The sequence below is a fragment of the Plectropomus leopardus genome, chromosome 10, assembly GCF_026936395.1.
Source record: "Plectropomus leopardus strain MGB_pleo_1.0 chromosome 10, ASM2693639v1, whole genome shotgun sequence".
Taxonomy (NCBI): domain Eukaryota; kingdom Metazoa; phylum Chordata; class Actinopteri; order Perciformes; family Serranidae; genus Plectropomus; species Plectropomus leopardus.
In genome coordinates this window covers 18,646,933-18,673,920 of record NC_142185.1, presented here as the reverse complement: position 1 = coordinate 18,673,920, position 26,988 = coordinate 18,646,933, and the positions used below count along the sequence as shown (strand labels likewise).

Genomic DNA, 26,988 nt, shown 5'->3' with positions numbered 1-26,988 from the left:
CAGCTAATTTTGGGACGTGTCAAATTTTGACATTTTTGCCATACTATAGCCTTGCTTGTTTGGTCGTTTTCTTCGACACGCCAAATTATGGTGTTTTTGACCATATTTGCACTTTCAAATGCTATGGCGTGTCTCAGCACGCTCTTTTATGCTGTTTTGAGGTGTTTTCAGCTAATTTTGTGACGTGTCAAATTTTGACATTTTTGCCATACTATAGCCTTGCTTTTTTTGGTCGTTTTTTCGACATGCAAAATTTTGTTTTTATTGGCCATATTTGCACTTTCAAATGCTATGGCGTGTCTCAGCACGCTATTTTATGCTGTTTTGAGGTGTTTTCAGCTAATTTTGGGACGTGTCAAATTTTGACATTTTTGCCATACTATAGCCTTGCTTTTTTGGTCGTTTTTTGACATGCCAAAATATGTTTTTTTGGGCAATTTCTCCACGTTTTAAAGCTATGGCGTGTCTAAGCACGCTCTTTTATGCTGTTTTGAGGTGTTTTCAGCTTTTTTTGGGACGTGTCAAATTTTGACATATTTGCCATACTATAGCCTTGCTTTTTTGGTCGTTTTTTTCGACACGCCAAATTATGGTGTTTTTGACCATATTTGCACTTTCAAATGCTATGGTGTGTCTCAGCACGCTCTTTTATGCTGATTTGAGGTGTTTTCAGCTAATTTTGAGACGTGTCAAATTTTGACATTTTTGCCATACTATAGCCTTGCTTTTTTTGGTTGTTTTTTTCGACATGCCAAATTATGGTGTTTTTGACCATATTTGCACTTTCAAATGCTATGGCGTGTCTCAGCACGCTCTTTTATGCTGTTTTGAGGTGTTTTCAGCTAATTTTGAGACGTGTCAAATTTTGACATTTTTGCCATACTATAGCCTTGCTTGTTTGGTCGTTTTTTTCGACACGCCAAATTATGGTGTTTTTTACGATATTTGCACTTTCAAATGCCATGGCGTGTCTCTGCACGCTCTTTTATGCTGTTTTGAGGTGTTTTCAGCTAATTTTGAGACGTGTCAAATTTTGACATTTTTGCCATACTATAGCCTTGCTTTTTTTGGTCGTTTTTTCGACGTGCCAAAATATCGTGTTTGGGTGCCGTTTTTGCATGTTTTAATGCTATGGCGTGTCTAAGCACGCTCTTTTATGCTGTTTTGAGGTGTTTTCAGCTAATTTTGAGACGTGTCAAATTTTGACATTTTTGCCATACTATAGCCTTGCTTGTTTGGTCGTTTTTTTCGACACGCCAAATTATGGTGTTTTTTACGATATTTGCACTTTCAAATGCCATGGCGTGTCTCTGCACGCTCTTTTATGCTGTTTTGAGGTGTTTTCAGCTAATTTTGAGACGTGTCAAATTTTGACATTTTTGCCATACTATAGCCTTGCTTTTTTTGGTTGTTTTTTCGACATGCAAAATTTTGTTTTTATTGACCATATTTGCACTTTCAAATGCTATGACGTGTCTAAGCACGCTCTTTTATGCTGTTTTGAGGTGTTTTCAGCTAATTTTGGGACGTGTCAAATTTTGACATTTTTGCCATACTATAGCCTTGCTTTTTTGGTCGTTTTTTTCGACACGCCAAATTATGGTGTTTTTGACCATATTTGCACTTTCAAATGCTATGACGTGTCTAAGCACGCTCTTTTATGCTGTTTTGAGGTGTTTTCAGCTAATTTTGGGACGTGTCAAATTTTGACATTTTTGCCATACTATAGCCTTGCTTTTTTTGGTCGTTTTTTCGACATGCAAAATTTTGTTTTTATTGGCCATATTTGCAGTTTCAAATGCTATGGCGTGTCTCAGCACGCTCTTTTATGCTGTTTTGAGGTGTTTTCAGCTAATTTTGGGACGTGTCAAATTTTGACATTTTTGCCATACTATAGCCTTGCTTGTTTGGTCGTTTTTTTCGACACGCCAAATTATGGTGTTTTTTACGATATTTGCACTTTCAAATGCCATGGCATGTCTCTGCACGCTCTTTTATGCTGTTTTGAGGTGTTTTCAGCTAATTTTGAGACGTGTCAAATTTTGACATTTTTGCCATACTATAGCCTTGCTTGTTTGGTCGTTTTTTTTCGACATGCCAAAATATCGTGTTTGGGTGCCGTTTTTGCATGTTTTAATGCTATGGCGTATCTCAGCACGCTCTTTTATGCTGTTTTGAGGTGTTTTCAGCTAATTTTGGGACGTGTCAAATTTTGACATTTTTGCCATACTATAGCCTTGCTTGTTTGGTCGCTTTTCGACATGCCAAATTATGGTGTTTTTTTTACGATATTTGCACTTTCAAATGCCATGGCGTGTCTCTGCACGCTCTTTTATGCTGTTTTGAGGTGTTTTCAGCTAATTTTGAGACGGTCAAATTTTGACATTTTTGCCATACTATAGCCTTGCTTTTTTGGTGTTTTTTTTCGACACACCAAATTATGGTGTTTTTGACCATATTTGCAATTTCAAACTCTATGGTGTGTCTCAGCACGCTCTTTTATGCTGTTTTGAGGTGTTTTCAGCTGTTTTTGGGACGTGTCAAATTTTGACATTTTTGCCATACTATAGCCTTGCTTTTTTTGGTCGTTTTTTCGACATGCGATATTATGGTGTTTTTGACCATATTTGCACTTTCAAATGCTATGGCGTGTCTCAGCACGCTATTTCATGCTGTTTTGAGGTGTTTTCAGCTAATTTTGGGACGTGTCAAATTTTGACATTTTTGCCATACTATAGCCTTGCTTTTTTTGGTCGTTTTTTCGACATGCAAAATTTTGTTTTTATTGGCCATATTTGCACTTTCAAATGCTATGGCGTGTCTCAGCACGCTCTTTTATGCTGTTTTGAGGTGTTTTCAGCTAATTTTGAGACGTGTCAAATTTTGACATTTTTGCCATACTATAGCCTTGCTTGTTTGGTCGTTTTTTCGACATGCCAAAATATGTCGTGTTTGGGTGCCGTTTTTGCATGTTTTAATGCTATGGCGTATCTCAGCACGCTCTTTTATGCTGTTTTGAGGTGTTTTCAGCTAATTTTGGGACGTGTCAAATTTTGACATTTTTGCCATACTATAGCCTTGCTTTTTTGGTCGTTTTTTTCGACATGCGATATTATGGTGTTTTTGACCATATTTGCACTTTCAAATGCTATGGTGTGTCTCAGCACGCTCTTTTATGCTGTTTTGAGGTGTTTTCAGCTAATTTTGTGACGTGTCAAATTTTGACATTTTTGCCATACTATAGCCTTGCTTTTTTTGGTCGTTTTTTCGACATGCAAAATTTTGTTTTTATTGGCCATATTTGCACTTTCAAATGCTATGGCGTGTCTAAGCACGCTCTTTTATGCTGTTTTGAGGTGTTTTTAGCTAATTTTGGGACGTGTCAAATTTTGACATTTTTGCCATACTATAGTCTTGCTTCTTTGGTCGTTTTTTTCAACACGCCAAATTATGGTGTTTTTTACGATATTTGCACTTTCAAATGCTATGGCGTGTCTAAGCACGCTCTTTTATGCTGTTTTGAGGTGTTTTCAGCTAATCTTGAGACGTGTCAAATTTTGACATTTTGCCATACTATAGCCTTGCTTTTTGGTCGCTTTTTTTCGACACGCCAAATTATGGTGTTTTTGACCATATTTGCACTTTCAAATGCTATGGCGTGTCTCAGCACGCTCTTTTATGCTGTTTTGAGGTGTTTTCAGCTAATCTTGAGACGTGTCAAATTTTGACATTTTTGCCATACTATAGCCTTGCTATTTTTGGTGTTTTTTTTGACATGCCAAAATATCGTGTTTGGGTGCTGTTTTTGCATGTTTTAATGCTATGGTGTGTCTAAGCACGCTCTTTTATGCTGTTTTGAGGTGTTTTCAGCTAATTTTGAGACGTGTCAAATTTTGACATTTTTGCCATACTATAGCCTTGCTTTTTTGGTCGTTTTTTGACATGCCAAAATATGGTTTTTGTGGTGTTTTTCACACGTTCTAATGCTTTGGTCTGTCTCAGCACACTGTTTATTTCTGTTTTGAGGTGTCTTCAACTAATCTTAAGACGTGTCAAATTTTGACATTTTTGCCATACTATAGCCTTGCTTTTTGGTGTTTTTTTCGACATGCCAAATTATGGTGTTTTTGACCATATTTGCACTTTCAAATGCTATGGCGTGTCTAAACACGCTCTTTTATGCTGTTTTGAGGTGTTTTCAGCTAATCTTGAGACGTGTCAAATTTTGACATTTTTGCCATACTATAGCCTTGCTTTTTTGGTCGTTTTTTCAACATGCAAAATTTTGTTTTTATTGACCATATTTGCACTTTCAAATGCTATGGTGTGTCTAAGCACGCTCTTTTATGCTGTTTTGAGGTGTTTTCAGCTAATCTTGAGACGTGTCAAATTTTGACATTTTTGCCATACTATAGCCTTGCTTTTTTGGACGTTTTCTTCGACATGCGAAATTATGGTGTTTTTGACCATATTTGCACTTTCAAATGCTATGGCGTGTCTCAGCACGCTCTTTTATGCTGTTTTGAGGTGTTTTCAGCTAATTTTGAGACGTGTCAAATTTTGACATTTTGCCATACTATAGCCTTGCTTTTTTTGGTCGGTTTCTCGACATGCCAAAATATCGTGTTTGGGTGCCGCTTTGCATGTTTTAATGCTATGGCGTGTCTAAGCACGCTCTTTTATGCTGTTTTGAGGTGTTTTCAGCTAATTTTGAGACGTGTCAAATTTTGACATTTTTGCCATACTATAGCCTTGCTTGTTTGGTCGTTTTTTTCGACACGCCAAATTATGGTGTTTTTTACGATATTTGCACTTTCAAATGCCATGGCGTGTCTCTGCACGCTCTTTTATGCTGTTTTGAGGTGTTTTCAGCTAATTTTGAGACGTGTCAAATTTTGACATTTTTGCCATACTATAGCCTTGCTTTTTTTGGTTGTTTTTTCGACATGCAAAATTTTGTTTTTATTGACCATATTTGCACTTTCAAATGCTATGACGTGTCTAAGCACGCTCTTTTATGCTGTTTTGAGGTGTTTTCAGCTAATTTTGGGACGTGTCAAATTTTGACATTTTTGCCATACTATAGCCTTGCTTTTTTGGTCGTTTTTTTCGACATGCCAAATTATGGTGTTTTTGACCATATTTGCAGTTTCAAATGCTATGGCATGTCTCAGCACGCTCTTTTATGCTGTTTTTAGGTGTTTTTAGCTAATTTTGAGACGTGTCAAATTTTGACATTTTTGCCATACTATAGCCTTGCTTTTTTGGTCGTTTTTTGACATGCCAAAATATGTTTTTTTGGGCAATTTCTCCACGTTTTAAAGCTATGGCGTGTCTAAGCACGCTCTTTTATGCTGTTTTGAGGTGTTTTCAGCTTTTTTTGGGACGTGTCAAATTTTGACATATTTGCCATACTATAGCCTTGCTTTTTTGGTCGTTTTTTTCGACATGCCAAATTATGGTGTTTTTGACCATATTTGCACTTTCAAATGCTATGGTGTGTCTCAGCACGCTCTTTTATGCTGATTTGAGGTGTTTTCAGCTAATTTTGAGACGTGTCAAATTTTGACATTTTTGCCATACTATAGCCTTGCTTTTTTTGTCGTTTTTTTCGACATGCCAAATTATGGTGTTTTTGACCATATTTGCACTTTCAAATGCTATGGCGTATCTCTGCACGCTCTTTTATGCTGTTTTGAGGTGTTTTCAGCTAATTTTGAGACGTGTCAAATTTTGACATTTTGCCATACTATAGCCTTGCTTGTTTGGTCGTTTTTTCGACACGCCAAATTATGGTGTTTTTTACGATATTTGCACTTTCAAATGCCATGGCGTGTCTCTGCACGCTCTTTTATGCTGTTTTGAGGTGTTTTCAGCTAATTTTGAGACGTGTCAAATTTTGACATTTTTGCCATACTATAGCCTTGCTTTTTTGGTCGTTTTTTTAAATTTCCAAAATATGGTGTTTTGGTGCCGTTTTTCCACGTTTTGATGTTATGGTGTGTCTAAGCACGCTCTTTTATGCTGTTTTGAGGTGTTTTCAGCTAATTTTGGGATGTGTCAAATTTTGACATTTTTGCTATACTATAGCCTTGCTTGTTTGGTCGCTTTTTTCGACATGCCAAATTATGGTGTTTTTATTGATATTTGCACTTTCAAATGCTATGGCGTGTCTCTGCACGCTCTTTTATGCTGTTTTGAGGTGTTTTCAGCTAATTTTGAGACGTGTCAAATTTTGACATTTTTGCCATACTATAGCCTTGCTTTTTTTGGTTGTTTTTTCGACATGCAAAATTTTGTTTTTATTGACCATATTTGCACTTTCAAATGCTATGGCGTGTCTAAGCACGCTCTTTTATGCTGATTTGAGGTGTTTTCAGCTAATTTTGGAACGTGTCAAATTTTGACATTTTTGCCATACTATAGCCTTGCTTTTTTGGTCGTTTTTTTCGACACGCCAAATTATGGTGTTTTTGACCATATTTGCACTTTCAAATGCTATGGCATGTCTCAGCACGCTCTTTTATGCTGTTTTTAGGTGTTTTTAGCTAATTTTGAGACGTGTCAAATTTTGACATTTTTGCCATACTATAGCCTTGCTTTTTTGGTCGTTTTTTGACATGCCAAAATATGTTTTTTTGGGCAATTTCTCCACGTTTTAAAGCTATGGCGTGTCTAAGCATGCTCTTTTATGCTGTTTTGAGGTGTTTTCAGCTAATTTTGAGACGTGTCAAATTTTGACATTTTTGCCATACTATAGCCTTGCTTTTTTGGTCGTTTTTTTCGACACGCCAAATTATGGTGTTTTTGACCATATTTGCACTTTCAAATGCTATGGTGTGTCTCAGCACGCTCTTTTATGCTGATTTGAGGTGTTTTCAGCTAATTTTGAGACGTGTCAAATTTTGACATTTTTGCCATACTATAGCCTTGCTTTTTTGTCGCTTTTTTGACATGCCAAATTATGGTGTTTTTGACCATATTTGCACTTTCAAATGCTATGGCGTATCTCTGCACGCTCTTTTATGCTGTTTTGAGGTGTTTTCAGCTAATTTTGAGACGTGTCAAATTTTGACATTTTTGCCATACTATAGCCTTGCTTGTTTGGTCGTTTTTTTCGACACGCCAAATTATGGTGTTTTTTACGATATTTGCACTTTCAAATGCCATGGCGTGTCTCTGCACGCTCTTTTATGCTGTTTTGAGGTGTTTTCAGCTAATTTTGAGACGTGTCAAATTTTGACATTTTTGCCATACTATAGCCTTGCTTTTTTTGGTTGTTTTTTCGACATGCAAAATTTTGTTTTTATTGACCATATTTGCACTTTCAAATGCTATGGCATGTCTCAGCACGCTCTTTTATGCTGTTTTGAGGTGTTTTCAGCTAATTTTGGGACGTGTCAAATTTTGACATTTTTGCCATACTATAGCCTTGCTTTTTTGGTCGTTTTTTGACATGCCAAAATATGTTTTTTTGGGCAATTTCTCCACGTTTTAAAGCTATGGCGTGTCTCAGCACGCTCTTTTATGCTGTTTTGAGGTGTTTTCAGCTAATTTTGGGACGTGTCAAATTTTGACATTTTTGCCATACTATAGCCTTGCTTTTTTGGTCGTTTTTTTCGACACGCCAAATTATGGTGTTTTTGACCATATTTGCACTTTCAAATGCTATGGTGTGTCTCAGCACGCTCTTTTATGCTGATTTGAGGTGTTTTCAGCTAATTTTGTGACATGTCAAATTTTGACATTTTTGCCATACTATAGCCTTGCTTGTTTGGTCGTTTTTTTCGACACGCCAAATTATGGTGTTTTTTACGATATTTGCACTTTCAAATGCCATGGCGTGTCTCTGCACGCTCTTTTATGCTGTTTTGAGGTGTTTTCAGCTAATTTTGAGACGTGTCAAATTTTGACATTTTTGCCATACTATAGCCTTGCTTTTTTGGTTGTTTTTTTCGACATGCCAAATTATGGTGTTTTTGACCATATTTGCACTTTCAAATGCTATGGTGTGTCTCAGCACGCTCTTTTATGCTGATTTGAGGTGTTTTCAGCTAATTTTGAGACGTGTCAAATTTTGACATTTTTGCCATACTATAGCCTTGCTTTTTTTGGTTGTTTTTTCGACATGCAAAATTTTGTTTTTATTGACCATATTTGCACTTTCAAATGCTATGACGTGTCTAAGCACGCTCTTTTATGCTGTTTTGAGGTGTTTTCAGCTAATTTTGGGACGTGTCAAATTTTGACATTTTTGCCATACTATAGCCTTGCTTTTTTGGTTGTTTTTTTCGACACGCCAAATTATGGTGTTTTTGACCATATTTGCACTTTCAAATGCTATGGCGTGTCTCAGCACGCTCTTTTATGCTGTTTTGAGGTGTTTTCAGCTAATTTTGTGACATGTCAAATTTTGACATTTTTGCCATACTATAGTCTTGCTTTTTTGGTCGTTTTTTGACATGCCAAAATATGTTTTTTTGGGCAATTTCTCCACGTTTTAAAGCTATGGCGTGTCTCAGCACGCTCTTTTATGCTGTTTTGAGGTGTTTTCAGCTGTTTTTGGGACGTGTCAAATTTTGACATTTTTGCCATACTATAGCCTTGCTTTTTTGGTCGTTTTTTTCGACACGCCAAATTATGGTGTTTTTGACCATATTTGCACTTTCAAATGCTATGGTGTGTCTCAGCACGCTCTTTTATGCTGATTTGAGGTGTTTTCAGCTAATTTTGTGACATGTCAAATTTTGACATTTTTGCCATACTATAGCCTTGCTTGTTTGGTCGTTTTTTTCGACACGCCAAATTATGGTGTTTTTTACGATATTTGCACTTTCAAATGCCATGGCGTGTCTCTGCACGCTCTTTTATGCTGTTTTGAGGTGTTTTCAGCTAATTTTGAGACGTGTCAAATTTTGACATTTTTGCCATACTATAGCCTTGCTTTTTTTGGTTGTTTTTTCGACATGCAAAATTTTGTTTTTATTGACCATATTTGCACTTTCAAATGCTATGGTGTGTCTCAGCACGCTCTTTTATGCTGTTTTGAGGTGTTTTCAGCTAATTTTGGGACATGTCAAATTTTGACATTTTTGCCATACTATAGCCTTGCTTTTTTTGGTCGTTTTTTCGACATGCCAAATTATGGTGTTTTTGACCATATTTGCACTTTCAAATGCTATGGCGTGTCTCAGCACGCTCTTTTATGCTGTTTTGAGGTGTTTTCAGCTAATTTTGAGATGTGTCAAATTTTGACATTTTTGCCATACTATAGCCTTGCTTTTTTGGTCGTTTTTTGACATGCCAAAATATGTTTTTGTGGGCAATTTCTCCACGTTCTAATGCTATGGCGTGTCTAAGCACGCTCTTTTATGCTGTTTTGAGGTGTTTTCAGCTAATTTTGAGACGTGTCAAATTTTGACATTTTTGCCATACTATAGCCTTGCTTTTTTGGTCGTTTTTTTCGACATGCCAAATTATGGTGTTTTTGACCATATTTGCACTTTCAAATGCTATGGTGTGTCTCAGCACGCTCTTTTATGCTGATTTGAGGTGTTTTCAGCTAATTTTGTGACATGTCAAATTTTGACATTTTTGCCATACTATAGCCTTGCTTGTTTGGTCGTTTTTTTCGACACGCCAAATTATGGTGTTTTTTACGATATTTGCACTTTCAAATGCCATGGCGTGTCTCTGCACGCTCTTTTATGCTGTTTTGAGGTGTTTTCAGCTAATTTTGAGACGTGTCAAATTTTGACATTTTTGCCATACTATAGCCTTGCTTTTTTTGGTTGTTTTTTCGACATGCAAAATTTTGTTTTTATTGACCATATTTGCACTTTCAAATGCTATGACGTGTCTAAGCACGCTCTTTTATGCTGTTTTGAGGTGTTTTCAGCTAATTTTGGGACGTGTCAAATTTTGACATTTTTGCCATACTATAGCCTTGCTGTTTTGGTTGTTTTTTTCGACACGCCAAATTATGGTGTTTTTGACCATATTTGCACTTTCAAATGCTATGGCGTGTCTAAGCACGCTCTTTTATGCTGTTTTGAGGTGTTTTCAGCTAATTTTGAGATGTGTCAAATTTTGACATTTTTGCCATACTATAGCCTTGCTTGTTTGGTCGTTTTTTTCGACAAGCCAAATTATGGTGTTTTTTACGATATTTGCACTTTCAAATGCCATGGCGTGTCTCAGCACGCTCTTTTATGCTGATTTGAGGTGTTTTCAGCTAATTTTGAGACGTGTCAAATTTTGACATTTTTGCCATACTATAGCCTTGCTTTTTTTGGTTGTTTTTTCGACATGCAAAATTTTGTTTTTATTGACCATATTTGCACTTTCAAATGCTATGACGTGTCTAAGCACGCTCTTTTATGCTGTTTTGAGGTGTTTTCAGCTAATTTTGGGACGTGTCAAATTTTGACATTTTTGCCATACTATAGCCTTGCTTTTTTGGTTGTTTTTTTCGACACGCCAAATTATGGTGTTTTTGACCATATTTGCACTTTCAAATGCTATGGCGTGTCTCAGCACGCTCTTTTATGCTGTTTTGAGGTGTTTTCAGCTAATTTTGAGACGTGTCAAATTTTGACATTTTTGCCATACTATAGTCTTGCTTTTTTGGTCGTTTTTTGACATGCCAAAATATGTTTTTTTGGGCAATTTCTCCACGTTTTAAAGCTATGGCGTGTCTAAGCACGCTCTTTTATGCTGTTTTGAGGTGTTTTCAGCTGTTTTTGGGACGTGTCAAATTTTGACATTTTTGCCATACTATAGCCTTGCTTTTTTTGGTTGTTTTTTCGACATGCAAAATTTTGTTTTTATTGACCATATTTGCAGTTTCAAATGCTATGGCATGTCTCAGCACGCTCTTTTATGCTGTTTTGAGGTGTTTTCAGCTAATTTTGGGACGTGTCAAATTTTGACATTTTTGCCATACTATAGCCTTGCTTTTTTGGTCGTTTTTTGACATGCCAAAATATGTTTTTTTGGGCAATTTCTCCACGTTTTAAAGCTATGGCGTGTCTAAGCATGCTCTTTTATGCTGTTTTGAGGTGTTTTCAGCTGTTTTTGGGACGTGTCAAATTTTGACATTTTTGCCATACTATAGCCTTGCTTTTTTGGTCGTTTTTTTCGACATGCAAAATTATGGTGTTTTTGACCATATTTGCACTTTCAAATGCTATGGTGTGTCTCAGCACGCTCTTTTATGCTGATTTGAGGTGTTTTCAGCTAATTTTGTGACATGTCAAATTTTGACATTTTTGCCATACTATAGCCTTGCTTTTTTTGGTCGTTTTTTCGATCTGCAAAATTTTGTTTTTATTGGCCATATTTGCAGTTTCAAATGCCATGGCATGTCTCAGCACGCTCTTTTATGCTGTTTTGAGGTGTTTTCAGCTAATTTTGAGACGTGTCAAATTTTGACATTTTTGCCATACTATAGCCTTGGTTTTTTGGTCGTTTTTTTGACAAGCAAAATTTTGTCTTATTGACCATATTTGCACTTTTTAATGCTATGGCATGTCTCAGCACGCTCTTTTATGGTCGTTTTAGGTGTTTTCAGCTAATTTTGAGACGTGTCAAATTTTGACATTTTTGCCATACTATAGCCTTGCTTGTTTGGTTGTTTTTTCGACATGCAAAATTTTGTTTTTATTGACCATATTTGCACTTTCAAATGCCATGGCGTGTCTCTGCACGCTCTTTTATGCTGTTTTGAGGTGTTTTCAGCTAATTTTGAGACGTGTCAAATTTTGACATTTTTGCCATACTATAGCCTTGCTTTTTTTGGTTGTTTTTTTCGACATGCCAAATTATGGTGTTTTTGACCATATTTGCATGTTTTAATGCTATGGCGTGTCTCAGCACGCTCTTTTATGCTGTTTTGAGGTGTTTTCAGCTAATTTTGAGACGTGTCAAATTTTGACATTTTTGCCATACTATAGTCTTGCTTTTTTGGTCGTTTTTTGACATGCCAAAATATGGTTTTTTGGGCAATTTCTCCACGTTCTAATGCTATGGTGTTTCTAAGCACGCTCTTTTATGCTGTTTTGAGGTGTTTTCAGCTGTTTTTGGGACGTGTCAAATTTTGACATTTTTGCCATACTATAGCCTTGCTATTTTTGGTCATTTTTTCGACATGCTATATTTTGTTGTTATTGACCATATTTGCACTTTCAAATGCTATGGCGTGTCTCAGCACGCTCTTTTATACTGTTTTGAGCGGTTTTTGGGACGTGTCAAATTTTGACATTTTTGTCATACTGTAGCCTTGCTTTTTTGGTCGTGCCAAAACATGGTGTTTTGCAGTTAATGGATTTTTTCAGATGTTTTTGTAAATGTAATCTTTGACAATTTTTCCATACTACAGTGTTGCTTTTTGGGTCATTTTTTTGAGATGCGATATTATGGTTTTTCTGGCCGTTTTTGCAACATTCTATGCCATGGCGTGTCTCGGCAGGCTATTTCATGCACTTTTAACCTGTTTTTGGGACATGTTAGTTTTTGACATTTTTTTGCCATACTATAGTATTGCGTGTTTGGTCATTTTTCCTACATGTCATGTTAGGGGGGTTTTGGCCGTTTCACAACATTGTTTGCTTGGCTTGTCTTGGAACACTATTTGATGTGGTTTTATGCTTTTTTCAGGAGTTTTTTGGAAATGTCATTATTGACCAAAAAAGCAGTACTATAGTATGGCGAAATAATCCCCAGAAACTTTTTTGCCATATAGCATTTTATTATAGCATGTCCAAAAAAGGACTAAAAATGACATAGTATGGTATTGCGAAAAATGTCAAATTTAGACACGTCGCAACAGGGCTGAAAACAAAATGGAAGAGCATGTTGAGTCCCGTCATGGTATGGCAGGTTGAAAAAAATGGTCATAACCAAAAACATGATATGATAGTATGTCGAAAAAATGACCAAAAAAGACATAGTGTAGTATGGCGACAAATGTCAAAATATGACATGTCAAAAAAGGGCTGAAAAACAACATAGGATAGCATGTCTAGACACTTCATGGTATAGTACGTTGAAATAATGGCCCACAACTGCCAAAAACATCATATTATAGCATGTCCAAAAACTGAACAAAAACAACATAGTATAGTATTGCGAAAAATGTCAAAATATAACAACTCAAGATAATCCGCAGACTTTGTTATGGGCAAATTTTTGTAGGAACTATTTTATTTTGACAGAACTACACCCACCAACCATATCACCACATAGAAGGTGGTGTGCATCCACTGTTACAACTCAGCATGTCGGTGTGGATATGGATGGGTCAAGCATATAGGACTTCCCTCCAGAGGACTGGCTTCTTGACACCATGGGAACTTTGAATTAATTTAAGGTTTACCGTGTTTCTTTTCTGAAATCAAACTTGTGTAACTTCACTTACCTAAACCTACCTAAGCCTAACCTATATAACTTTACTTGCCTAAACCTAACCAAAGATACTTTAAATTTAGCAACCTTACATTTAATAGGACATCATCATCACAACATCATCTGTGGGACGTTTATTCATAGGATATCTTACAAACCATTATATGAAAAAAAGTTGTGTCAATTACAGTATTCTACAGTCTTTTATTTCTGAATATCATACCACTGCCATAAAGACAGAGTGTATTTAAATTCTGCTCCCTCTGCGGGGAATCCATCACCATCCATCTATCCATCCATCAGTCCTGACACTTGGTAGCAGGTATTTTGCTATTCTGACCAGACAAACTGTAGAGGTCGAAGCTCACTATAACTTTTCCTCTCTGGTGTACATAATGTGTGAAAATAATCATTTGACATGTTGATATCTCATGTTTCTGGCAAGCTACAGGAAATTTGTTAGCTTTTCAGCCCTTGTTTGAAGAGAATGGTACTGGTAGGTGTAAGAAATAAGTGGGATGATAGACAAAGGGGGGCGGGGGGGTCATTGTTGCAAACTGAATCATAACAGTGTGACCTTGAAGATTGCTGTACATTATAACTTACATTGCTCATTTCTTGTTTTGTGTGCCCTGCCGTCAATTGTTGCTGTGCACACAGCAATAGGTTTCAATCTATTTGTGACAATGACAAGACAAAGAGTGCTGAGAAATTTATTAAGTTAAAATAACATTGACAAGATATGAATAATAAAATTGTGTTTAAGTATTTTTTTTTAAATCAGCACGGTTCTTTTCAAACAACACTATTAACAGCTTCAGCATCACCCTCAGATGTGTAACAGAATTGGGTGAAATGCCTTTATGTTGAAGCTTCACAAAACTTTATGCAAGCATTATTATGAGATTAATTATTAAAAGATAAATTATAATATAAGCAACACACTGACACCAGGAGTCAAAATACTGTAAGTCTCTGTTAGAATGCAAGGTATTCTGTAATTTGTAACAAACATTTATTTCACAAAATTAATATAGATAAATAATTTCTCATATAAATAGAGAATTAAAGTTCTGGCAGAAAATGCTATTGCATTTGGTTCTTAAAAGATATACGTGTATTGCCTTTTATCAATCAAATTAAAGCACTCACTCTCATCACAATCATTAAGTGTTCCCATCCCATGAACAGACATCAGAAATGTGTAGTTTTTGGTTTTCATGTATGTGCACAGTCATGTACGGCTTTTTATAAAGTTTTTACATGACTTTGGGCTTTTTTTTATTATATACTAGATCTTCGTATTTAATTTCACATATTTGATGTCTATATAGAACTTAAAGATTAGAGAATTACAGGGAACCGGTATATAAATAGATAAAGAATCCAAGGATATGTTAATATAATATTTTAAAATACAAAGTATGTAACAAAATAAGTACAAATTGATCCAATAACAAAAGCATGAACAGTCTGTTAGCATGACAAACATTTGTAGTTAACAATCAGTGTAGTAATACAGTAGCCTATCTAGACTTAGAAAGTTCGATTTGACATTAACAGCACGAGAAAATATTAGGTATCACCGGTTTTTGTCACACATTAGAGAACAGTTACTCACTTACAGTACACATATTTACAAGACTAAACATGAGGGATTGATTTACCGCAGCATACAATAAAGATTTGTTAACAAGCACACAGACAGGACAGTGTAAAGACTTACAACACTGTCCTCCATCATCTTTATCTTCCATTCCTCATCATGGACACCCGTGTCGTGAAATACTGTGAGCCTTGTAATGAACTGTGGGAATCACGACAAAAAAGACAGGTTAGTGGATACATAGTACTGTCTTTTAAAGAAAACTTGCAACTCAGATTCGTCACTTAAGTAAAAGTTGTACCATCACATTACATTACAAGCAAAATTCCTGAAAATCAAAAATGATACTTAAGTAAAGTACAGATGTATTATCAACGTGTACATATGAAAAATATCTCTTTGCCACAGAGCTTATTTTCTGAACTAATCCAAAATCCAAATGGAAAACTGCCATAGGCTTTGTGACGAGGGAACAGTGTCGGCTTACAGAAAAACGTCATCCCTGGAGCAATCCTTAGACACATGTCCCAAAATGTTTTACTGTTCTTTTAAATCTAAAATAAGACAAATAATACTAATCTAAACAGTTATTCCACAGTCTGTATGACCTTTTCAGTGCATAAAATACACTTGAATAGAATACATTTTTACATAGTGACATTTTTATCTTATATCTAAGTTAAAAAAAATGCGTCTGACTTTGATAAGACTCTTATAATGCTTTCTAGAAAGATTTCTGTAAATTAAAACAGTCACAGATAAATACAAAACACATTCTACCATAAAAAGAAGTTAAAAATTAATGAGGCAGCCCTGTTTCCTTGTTGAAATGTTAACCAAAGCTTGTTAGTGCACAAACACAGTGGAGACCCAATCATTGTTGATCTTAACAATACTGCGGATTTTTAGTTTTTGAAGCTGCTTTGACGATGTTTTTTGGGGTTTTTCTTTAACCTCAGTCAACCTACCACCAACTGCAACCGTTGACTGAGTGTATCTACAACAATGCAATAAGACTTACCATAATGTTTGAGGTCTTTTCTCAGATGTCTTAGTTGTTGGCATTCCAGGTGTTTCCAAAAGAACCTTTTGACATTTCATCTGTGATATTGATGATGGGTACTCCTCTGTGGAAAGAGGTGACAATTTACTCTCGTCTTTATGCAACAGATTAAAATCTACTGTGCATGAAAGGACAAAACAAAAAACGCAAATGTAAATGTTATAAAACTTAAAATATTGCAAGTATAATACAACTCACTTGTACCCTTCTAACGGCACTTGCACTACTCCTTCATCTTCTGCCAGTATACTCTGCTCCTCCTCCTGAGGGTTGAATGAATTACAGTTTAAATGCAGGAAAATATTAGTAAGATAAATATAACTGACTTGCACGTTGTGATGGAACAGCACATAGCGGTGCTGTTGTTGAGAGCAACAGCACCTCTTCAGCATCCTCAAGCTTCTTCTTCTTGCTCTCTGGCATGAGGTCATCCAGCCAGCTCAGCTCTCGCTTTGTGAAGAAACAGTCCATCAGCTTTCTGATAAACACCAGAGCCAACACCTGCAGAATCGACAAACACAAATCTCTGAGTCCACAAAAAGCCAGTGAAGATACATATACACTGGAGTGGGAGATTGATTTAAATATGAGGCAGACAGAAGAGGAAGCAGCAAACATGCAGAGGTGAGTAGCGGCCTGGGCAGGAAGGATGAAGGACAAATCAGTTTAAATGTAAGTACCATTATGAATTTAGAAGTAGAAAGTGTTGAATTCAACTGACAAAGACTGATATTATCTGTATTTTCCATGTGCTGACCCACGATTAAACATATCTGGCAATTAGCAGAAAGCAATCTAAAATAACTTACAAAGCACCAATAATAATAATAATAATAATAATACATTTTATTTATATAGCGCTTTTCGAAATACTCAAAGACGCTTTACAGGTACAGACAAGCAACACATTAAAAGAAGGTCAGACAGTGTATTGCAGGTGCCATGGTAAACATAAACCTGAAAAAAAGCTTATTATGTGAAAGGGAACATGTATAAGAAACATGACAACAAAGAGAGAAACTGCTTTGGTAAAGATGATCTGCTGCCAAAAGATGAAACCTTTCCAGGGAGTAATGCGTTCACATTATTCTGTCTTCCTAAAATAACTCCTGTATTATTCAGAGTGGAGATGGAAGGTGCCTGACTGATCCCAGAAACATGTGTGCTCTCACACTGAGCCTTGTTAACACTTCAATTAGGATTGTGGTGAAAGGTATGCTGCCTGTGTAATGGTCCTGCAGATGCTATAACTGGATTGTTTACGCACCATCATGGGAAAGACAATGGCAGCCTTGGAGGTCTTGATGACCCACAACAAAACCAAGCAGCTGAGCTGGATGATGGTGAAGAGGTGCACCTTCCTCAGGGGAACATGCCGCAGATAGATGAAGTCTGGCTGGTGTTTGGCTGGCATGCCAAACAGTGTCAGTCGGTCAAAGAACTGGAGAGGATAGATGATATAACAATTCTTAAACCTCCAGTAACTTACTGTTTCAGGCCATATGGGCGCAGCAGAAGCAAAACAAAACACTGATATATTTGGAGTCCACCTGTCCAATGTCCAAAGTCTAACATTCACTCGCTGATCTCTGTTTTTGGTCTCTACCAGCTCCTCAGTTAAATATCTGGCTCCTTAGCAGCTAAATGCTCCACGACGTTCACCAGCTAGTCGAACTGTGTCTGTCTGCTGTTTGGTGCTGAGCAGCTACAGTGGCGTTTTTAGAGCTTTTTCACAGAAAATGGCTACCTGTGGGGGCCAGAGATGACTCTATCTGTATGTGTCCACAGGAATCATCATTTACATACTTCCCATAATTGTCTACTTATTTCATTGTGATACCATGCCTTTGCGTTTCAAGGGACAGGACGTCCTTTCTTTACTTGTTTAAAGTTGAATCTAGGCTACTTAATCCAATCAAGGGCATCTGGTGTGACCCGCAACCTTTAAACTCCTGAAATACTTAAACCGCTGTCGAACTAAGATGACTGATTCATCAGTCACATGGCTTATTTCTCGCCTCAAATGTTTTTTTATAAAAACATATCATGAAATACTTTTTGTGACGTGTTAAAGTTGCCAAACAAGGCCACGACAAGTCCATCAACGGTCCAGTAACGCGAAACAGCGTGACCTTTTGCATCTAAAAATGCCACTGTTGTATTTCTACATGTACTATCACAGAGGTGAGAGTGAACCAAAACCATAAAGTTGCAGGCCTGATAGCTTAACAATGAACTGAAGCTTGCTATAAATCTCTATTAAGCCAAGAAGAGCTTGCAGGTGAAAGGTTAAAATTCTCTGTAGGTTCGTCATTGTTAGCAAACACTTTCACATTGTCACACTCGCCATTTGTTAGATTGTTGTCATAAAAAATACTAATCAGAAATACATGAAGTTAACCTGTCTATCTTCATAATGCACTATTTGATAAGGATAGTAGCAATTAATGTACATGTTACCAAACAGGACTCCTAAATGTGACAAACCAACAGAAAATAATCACCTGCAGCTTTAAATATCTTCAAAACAATGATTTTAAACAATAAAAGTTTTAAAAAGCAAAAACACAAAACACACAGGTATTAAACAACAAACAGATATCAAGTTAAACGTCGTCTGTGTCTGCTGCATGTGTAACTACAACAAGCTGGTCTCCTGTACAATAATTTCTTTTTTTTTGTACATTTTTGTCTAAATATAAATTTGTTTTGTTGTTTTCAAAATAGTAATAGAAAGTACTTCAAAGTTCAGAAAATGAGGAGTAACTGGGGCAATTAAAGAACAGCCAGGTGTTCTGTAAATGCCGGGAACACACTAGTGGCCAATTAACACCTTTTCTCTGGGCAGCCAGACAATATGGCAATCCCCTATCATGGTTTGCTGAGAATTAGCAGTCTACACAGATTATTCGGTAGGTGCATCTACAAATTAAAATTTAACCTGGCCAACCAGCTTTCTAATCTTAGCCATGCTCTTAATCTCAAAACATTTCCATATTTATTTACAGTTTACATTCTGCACAAGTCCTACAGTATGTAATAATCCCATTTCAATTTTTTTTTTTTTGGTTTGTGTGGGTGTGGGGTTAGATCACTGGTGTAAGCATTAAGACAGAGAAAGTAACAAAAACTATGTGAGAAAACATTGTAACATCGTTATGTGCATGACGCTTTAGTCCACTAAAAATAGAGTCAGTCATATCAAATATCATATACAGCAATGCTTGTGTTTCAACGTAGTGATTATAAAGTTAGCAAGACAGATGCATGATTTACAGTGAATCTGAAATCATTTTACCTGAATTCCTCTGAGAGACGATGCTCCCATGTAAAGGAACACGCCATACAGCACCGGCATCGGGATGAACTGGAGAACAATAAATATGTATGTCAGAAATACAATAACATATATCAGTAATGGCTCTCTTTTAGCAGACCATTCAGTAATTTATCAGGGGTATTAAATGATTTAGGATAAAGCACAGAAATGTTTAGAAAAGAATACTTAAAATGGAAAATGCACCCTAAATCAAAATTACATATTTTCCTCCTAATTTTAGTGCTGTTTATCAATTTCAATTGTTTTGGTGTAAGTTGTCAAGTTCAAAAAAAGGACCTTGTTGAGAGCCGTTTAATGCAGAAAGTATTTTCTTTCTGAACTATACCCACCAAGCGTATCACCACACAGAAGCGTGCATCTAGTCATGGACCAGAGGCTCATGCTTGTGACGGCACAAGATATAACATTAATGGCTTCCTCCTCCTCCTTCAGTTGGCGCATGTAGTCCAGTAGAAAGAAAATAGTTCCTAAATGAAACTGCTCATAACAAGGTCTGTGGATTATCTTGAGTAACCAGGTCATGATTTCTGGAAAGAGACATTGCTGTTGAGTTTTTCGAATGTTTTTCTTTTTCTTTTTTTTTGGTGTTTTGAGCAGCAAAAGCTGAGTGCCACTAATTTCCTTATATTCAAGAGAAGGCAGAAGTCTCTACAGTGGATACCTCTGACACACTGCAACACACACCTAAACAATCTAGATTGATAAATAGCATCACAGGTAAGAGGAAAATGCCTTTTTGGGATTTGGGGGTGAACTGTCCCTTTAATTCACACTTTATAATACTGTAAGAATAACAGCATGAAAATGCACAAAGAGTAAAAAGACATAGTCTGACCTTCAGCACAGATGTCATGAAGACAGAGCAGCCCATGAGGGTAAAGATCATGAGGCCTGTGAAGCGTTGCTCTCTGATGCCTAGAAACTTGGGCTGCTCCCCAGGAGCTGAGCACTCTGACTCAAGCTTCAAGCTATTGACGTGGGTGATGGAGAGGACGGTGGCTGCTACAAACCAGGGCAAGCCCATCAATGAGCACACACCGAGCATCATCCCCACCATGAACAGATCCAGGTGGTACCCACAGCCTTTCTGAAGGAGGAAAGGATACGTAAATAATGCTGAAGACGAGTAGATTTTGAAGCACTTTCAGAAATGCTGAATGAAAGTCTCCACGCAGATTTCAAAGCTGGGGCAGGAAAGTACCTTGAGTTTATTTTCCTTCCTGTTGATGATGACAGCTGTGATCTGCTGGTCCATGAAGATGAGGATGGTGCACAGCAGAGCTGGGACCACTGAGATGACTGCAGTCCACCAGGGGTTGGGCCCCAGTGGGTTGATGAACCAACCTCGATCATCTCTGGTTGGCTGACAAAAGAATAGGTCTGCCTTGTTGAAAAAGGACAATGTTGTGCAACATTTTGTTTAAAAAAAAATCCTCTTTTGAGGACTTGCTCACCTTAAACACACTGGGAACCTTTAGTTTTGGAGAAGGGATTCCTAAGGCATAGTCGATTAGGACCATGGTAAGGATGGTGAAGAAAACGGCAAAGTCACTGATTCCTGACCTCACCTGATAGAGAGGAAAATGTGAGAAAGATGACTCAGTTTTATTTATTTCAGGGTGATCATCAGGGTGTATACTGGTATCAGGCACTGAAACTGAATGCTTTTTAAGATCTTATCAAGGTCAATAGTATTTTATTAAGTGTTGTAGGGAAGTATAAAGGTAGGTAGCATATATGTGGTCCTGTGTAGAGGTAGGTTTTACATAGGAATGTGGTTATTAGGGCGAGTTCAGTTAATCTACAGTTTACCAACAGGTAAATGCAAGTTTAATCTTAAAAGACAGTATTATGTTCAGTGGTAGCTTGAATGGTTTGTTACATCAGAAATGTAGACATCCATGTAGAAGAGCTTGACTCATTTTGACAAAAAAGGAATTACAAGATAGATAAAAACATGGATTAAAATGTTCATGCAATTATTATTTAATTACTTTCAAACCTAATATTTATTTAACAAAAATAAATGTAAGACATTTTAAGATGTTACAAGGACTGGCAGATACCTGATTTTGCCTAGTGTGCATGCAAAAAAAAAAAGGGCCACAGGAAACAAAACTCCTCAATTTCCTCGTTTCTTTAATGCAGTACCTAAATTTGACCACTAGAGAGTATCACTGCACTGTGCTACTATGCTTAGATCATAATGTACTCTGATGTGATGTTAATATATGGAGAATAATACCTTTGTGGGAAAATAATTGCTGAACTTGAACTCCTTGAGGAAGGCAGACATGAAGACTGTGGAAAAGAAAAGAATGACACACCAGAAGAGGACATCAGGGACGTAGGGGCCCTTGGGGCCGCAGGCGCTGCCCACAAACTCCCCGCGCTTTTCAATACAGTCCTGCAACGACAGGTAGAGGTTTTTCATTACCCCCATATGATTGGCAATATACGACCATCAGCAGGTTTCCACAAATGAGCATCCATGAAAAACTTAACCGAGTACAAAAAAACCCAAAATGTGCTTTTATAGTGATTTGCAATGAGTAATCCAATATAATCCAGCCCACATGCCCTTAATCTCCTCTGTTCAGCTTCCTCCATCTGGGAGAGCATGCCACTTTAAGGTGGTAAAACCTAAATACACAGTTTTCTTTTCAATCTTTGTGTAACTAACTAATGCCTGCTATCGTGTGTGTAAAACCTCAGTGACTGACAGATTCGGTTTTATTTCTTTAAATTTTCTTCTTTTTGAATTCAGCGTACATAGTACCTTGACCTCCAGCGCTTCCCAGTAGATTTCTGAGGCAGTGACATTGGTGAGCTCCCAATACTTCACGGTGCCATTGGTGGGGTCAGAAGGTTCAACGCATGAACATCTGTGGAGGCACATGAACATCTGGGTGACTGTATAATCGCTCATCTGTCAGGGATTTACAGTACCTCCAAGAAATGCACTTAGTAATTATACTCTTTTTTTCACTTTGAACAGGATATTGTGTGAGAATAAGTGTCCACATACGAGTACATGGTGAGTTTGTCCAGGTTGTTGTTCTTGTTAAAGGGATAGTAGTCCCCCAGGTGGATAAGTTTCTCCAAGGCCTCGTAGATGAAGATGATGCAGATGAGTGAGGCGAAGGCTTCCTCCGTAAAACGTGTGATGTAACAAACGAGGGAACTGGCGTCTGTAGCCACCAGCATGATGCAGAGGGCAGCTGTCCACAGACCAATACAGGTTCTCAGAGACAGATAGGACAACCCATACTCCCTATGTGGAGATTAAAAGGTAGGAAAATCATAGATTGATTATTTACCATTTGTGGATTGTAGAAAGTCATTATTGCAATGAAATCAGAACATTTAATGGTCTAGAGGGAGGGCAGATGTTTGGTTCATTAATTTCCATAGAAGTTATCCAACAGCAAGCCGATAAGCATCAATGCAATAACAAAATGACGCAATGAATAGGTGAAATGAATAATAGGAATTGATGGGATGATTTACGTTTGGAGTCATTTCAAATAAAACATACTTGCAAAACTTGAATAATATCTTTTCAAATACAAGCACCGGCCCCGTGCTGCCCAGAATGGTAAGTGGCTGCCCTGCAAACAGCGAATAGGCTATTCCCGTCAGTGAGGCTCCGAACAGCGACTCAATTGCACTCTAGGGAAAGGAAAGAGAGATTACTGATGAATAGTTACCCTGCAACTGTCATCTGGTTTAATGTACTGAAAGGCTATTACAGTGCACAGCAGTGTGCAGATCGTCTTGGCAAAACACTGTGAACATTTAGAGGAAAGGGCATTTGATTTACTATGCGTCCTTCTGTTGCCTCGCCCAGTAGTCCTCCAAAGGTGATGACAGGGGACATGCAGGCACAGTAGAGGAACAGGAAGGAGGCCACACACTGTAAACTGAAAGCATCGGTGTAGTCGGACAGGTAGTGTGGTGCCTTGCGCTTGATGTCTAGAATGAGACCACCAAACCACCTGGAAAACATAAAAAAAAAAGAAAAATGCTGCTGGTGTAGTTTCATTTTCAAAAACAAAGCAACTGCAAACTGTTACATAATTAAGTTCTAATAAATGTTCTTATAAATGTGTTTAATTGTGCTAGAATTGTATATGTTTTTATTTTTCCTTTAGCTGCTTTCGCCCTGCTGCATTCTTTCTGATGTTCAACCCTTGAGTGGACTGGTGAGATCGACCCCTTCGACAGAAACGTTTAACTACAAATATCATCTCCAGGCAGGATGTTTCTATGGAAACCACTTCAGGACTACAACTACAGACCAAGTTTACAGAGAAATAACCGAGCAGCATGACGGTATAAGTTTTGCAGAAAAGTGATATTTTTCAGTCTACCAGCTTCATTTTAGTAAAGTTTTTGTACATTTCAGACAGCATATAATAAGCATAATAATGGTGTCACATTAGCCCATTAGCAATGTATTATCGCAAATGACGCTTTTTTTAAATAATGTAATTTATTTGCAAAAGATTCTTCCATGTGCTGGTATTATTTAACACTTTCCATTAGATACATAATAAACATTGTTTTATCAACAACTCTGAGAAATGAAAAGATTTTTTTAATAACTAAACTGAAAAAAGTACACTTACAAATTTTAATTATCTCTGGAAAAAAGAAAAATTTTACAAAATATGTCAACCTTTAATAGATCACTTCAATCAATATATATCTTCTTACTTAAGTCAAGATTGCATCAATCACCCTTCCAATCCTTGTTTCTTCTTTTTTATTTTTCTCGCTTTCTTTCATGAATCTATTTTAATCCCTCTTCTGTCTCATTTTCTTAATCCATTTCACTTTATACATTATTAGCATTATACTTTGTATGTGTGTGTAGAGATGTGCATTTAACGTACTATTAAAATGTAAAATAATAAAGTTCTTAAAAAGAAAAAGCATGCTTCCAAAAATCCCGAATCACTGCAGGCTCCCTCTAAGTTCTTTTCTATATGTTACAAAACATAACAAAATAAATGCAGTGTTGTGTGAAGCTGTGGAGGCGGAGAAGTCCAATTGTAAATAGATTCACTGCAACCAAGTAGTGAGCATAGTGAGTGGGCTGCATGCTGGACTGCATGAAGAGAAGCACTGCATATCCACAGTCTAGAATGAGGATTTTTTTTTAATTTATTCTGATATTTTTTCACCTCTGTGTAAAGACTTCACACTCTTCAACTGGTGATTAGATTTCACTTTAAACAAAAGCACAGCTTTTCCTTTCCTTTTTTTTAATTCCCCACCTTCCAGTACGCTGCAGTTCTGGACCTCCGTGGCCACCTTCCTCCTCCTCTTCTTCACCTTCTACTAATCCATTAGGTAAAATGTTACTTTTCTTCCTCTTCTCCTGTTAAACAATCCACAGCAAGTTAGGGTTTTTTAAAAAATACAAAATCTTAAGAGTCATGTGAATTCTGAAAAAGAAGGCATCCAGCTTGTACTAACCTGAGAGGGTACATTTTTTGGTGGTTCTATCCGTATTGATGGGTCCCACTCTCCTGGAGGCAGGACTGTCACCTGATCAAGGAATTCATCAATCCCAGCGATCAGATCATTGCGGTCTTTAGCTTTATAGGCAACATCATGGAAAACCTAGAGACACAAACATAGGGACGGGTCATTGCAGGAATACTTCGCCCCCAAATCATCATTTATATACCAGTTACTCTCTACATGTTACAGTGAATTTGTGAAGAAAATCATTTTCTTGCACGCCTCTATGGTGCATGAATCCAAAAATGGAGAAAAATCTCAATCACTTCAAGTCATATCTGTGTGTGTTTACAATAGCAAAACTACATAAAAGCATCAATGTAAAAGCTTATACACTACTCCTGCGTGTATACGACTCGATAAATGAGACTTGGATTATACTGCACGAGTTGTGTGAGAGTTTTTAAATGGATGTTTTGATATAGCTGGTGCTGTTTAAAGAATCATTTTTGGATTCTTCATTCGCCGAAGGCATGCAAGAAAAACTAAACATTCTAAAAACATTGTAGGCAGGAAATAGGCAGTGCAAACTACGGCAGAAAACGTGTTGTATCAATTTGCGTCAAGTTTGCCACAGGTCATCAGCACATACTACCCACATTGTTTTGATACGAAGCGGGTTGAAAATCAGCAAAGTATCCCTTCAAATGACTGCATAGATGTGCAAGCACTGGATTGTGTGTGCAAGCTTCGCCATTCCCACTGTATTTGGCATCCTTCAAGATGTGTACATGTAATTTTAGATGAATATTTAAATGCAGGAATGTGTGCCAAACTTAAATGTAATTAAACAGATGGGCACATTCACATGTGTATCTTTGAACTTACTAAACCCCATTTAAATGTGCAAAACATACCATAAAAACTGATGAGATTTCACGGTACAATAACTGTCTCAGAAGATATTGTTATTTTGACTGCATCATGGTAATATAATAATGATTGTCATCAGTCAGAGTGACCCTTGAAGGTATGAAAACAGAAGGGTTAGTTCTGGTTGAACAATTTTGTTATCGCTATAACTAAGTCTTGAAACCATGTTTTTAATATAAGAAAGTATAAAATGTCTCTCTTTTGAAAATAAATAAAGGCAATAATCTCCATCCATTTGCATTTTTCTATCATATCATAGATAAGCAAATGTACACTGTATGATTATTGTCAATTTTCATATCATGATATACTTTACCTATATCACTGCAACTCTGACTGTGACAACCATGTTAATCATGGACTCACAATTCTCCCCTCTAAAATATCCAGTCTCATCAAATCTACTCATTCCAATTCTGGGTGTATAACAAAGTTTGGACTTTATCAAAGCCCATCTTTTCCTCCTCAGCGATGGTGGATGGCAGCCTAAATCCCAGACAAAAAGGAGGACATGAGGGCTGACTAATCGCCAAAAGCATGTCATAAAAGCTCTGAGCTGTGTTTCATGCTGAGAAATGTTCCATCACTTCAGGAATTTGTTGAGTTCTGCTGGACTGTGAATTTATGCAAAGTGCCTGCAGAAAATCTGAGTATGACATCTGGTTGACATTCAAAACAATCCACACTCTTCAAAACATTAATGAATAAATAAACCGTGCAAGATGCTAACATGGAATTCTTACCTCGTCTGTCATTAGTGTTGCAATGGACCTGCCAATCTCATGATACTGAGGCCCTCTGCCTAAGGGACCCAAAAGAATAAACAGGAACCTAAAGGCCAAAACAGATTATTTTTAATACGTTGTCAGATCAAATTTCAATCAGAACTAACTAAATGTCAGACAGAGTTCATCTGGGCAGATAAAAGATATTTATAGCTGATGAAGCTGGCTGAGTTGAATCAGCCCAAAGTAACCTTGTGGCGATGGGGACTTCAGCCAGTCCATTGAGCATGACCGCTGGTGAAAGACGGACCAATGCCACCACCGGCTTGTTCAGAAATTCAAGCTCTCCCACTAACACATTACAGGCCTCGGCCCCTGCTGGGATCTTCTTCATGAAATGAAGGTCTATCTGAAAGAGGACACAAAGTACTGTGTTTAGAATACA

General features: G+C 37.1%; 1 protein-coding gene across 3 annotated transcripts in view; it reads right to left on the bottom strand.

Annotated features, from left to right (window-relative positions):
• Positions 1-14,103: 14,103 nt before the first annotated feature.
• The window catches only part of slc4a10b (solute carrier family 4 member 10b), a 34,722-nt gene continuing 21,837 nt past the window's right edge, over positions 14,104-26,988 (bottom strand). For all 3 annotated transcript variants that reach the window (XM_088083214.1, XM_042494752.2, XM_088083213.1), the window contains exons 8-25: positions 26,795-26,952; positions 26,562-26,649; positions 24,898-25,044; positions 24,696-24,799; positions 23,237-23,411; positions 22,952-23,085; positions 22,442-22,687; positions 22,193-22,298; positions 21,659-21,820; positions 20,868-20,981; positions 20,615-20,776; positions 20,249-20,500; positions 19,372-19,440; positions 17,341-17,514; positions 16,455-16,574; positions 16,272-16,336; positions 16,032-16,137; positions 14,104-15,211 (exon numbers count right to left, since the gene is read on the bottom strand). In XM_088083214.1, the coding sequence (XP_087939340.1) occupies positions 16,062-16,137; positions 16,272-16,336; positions 16,455-16,574; positions 17,341-17,514; positions 19,372-19,440; positions 20,249-20,500; positions 20,615-20,776; positions 20,868-20,981; positions 21,659-21,820; positions 22,193-22,298; positions 22,442-22,687; positions 22,952-23,085; positions 23,237-23,411; positions 24,696-24,799; positions 24,898-25,044; positions 26,562-26,649; positions 26,795-26,952 (2,352 nt within the window). In that variant the 3' untranslated portion in view covers positions 14,104-15,211; positions 16,032-16,061. The remainder of the gene's footprint in view (positions 15,212-16,031; positions 16,138-16,271; positions 16,337-16,454; positions 16,575-17,340; positions 17,515-19,371; positions 19,441-20,248; positions 20,501-20,614; positions 20,777-20,867; positions 20,982-21,658; positions 21,821-22,192; positions 22,299-22,441; positions 22,688-22,951; positions 23,086-23,236; positions 23,412-24,695; positions 24,800-24,897; positions 25,045-26,561; positions 26,650-26,794; positions 26,953-26,988) is intronic.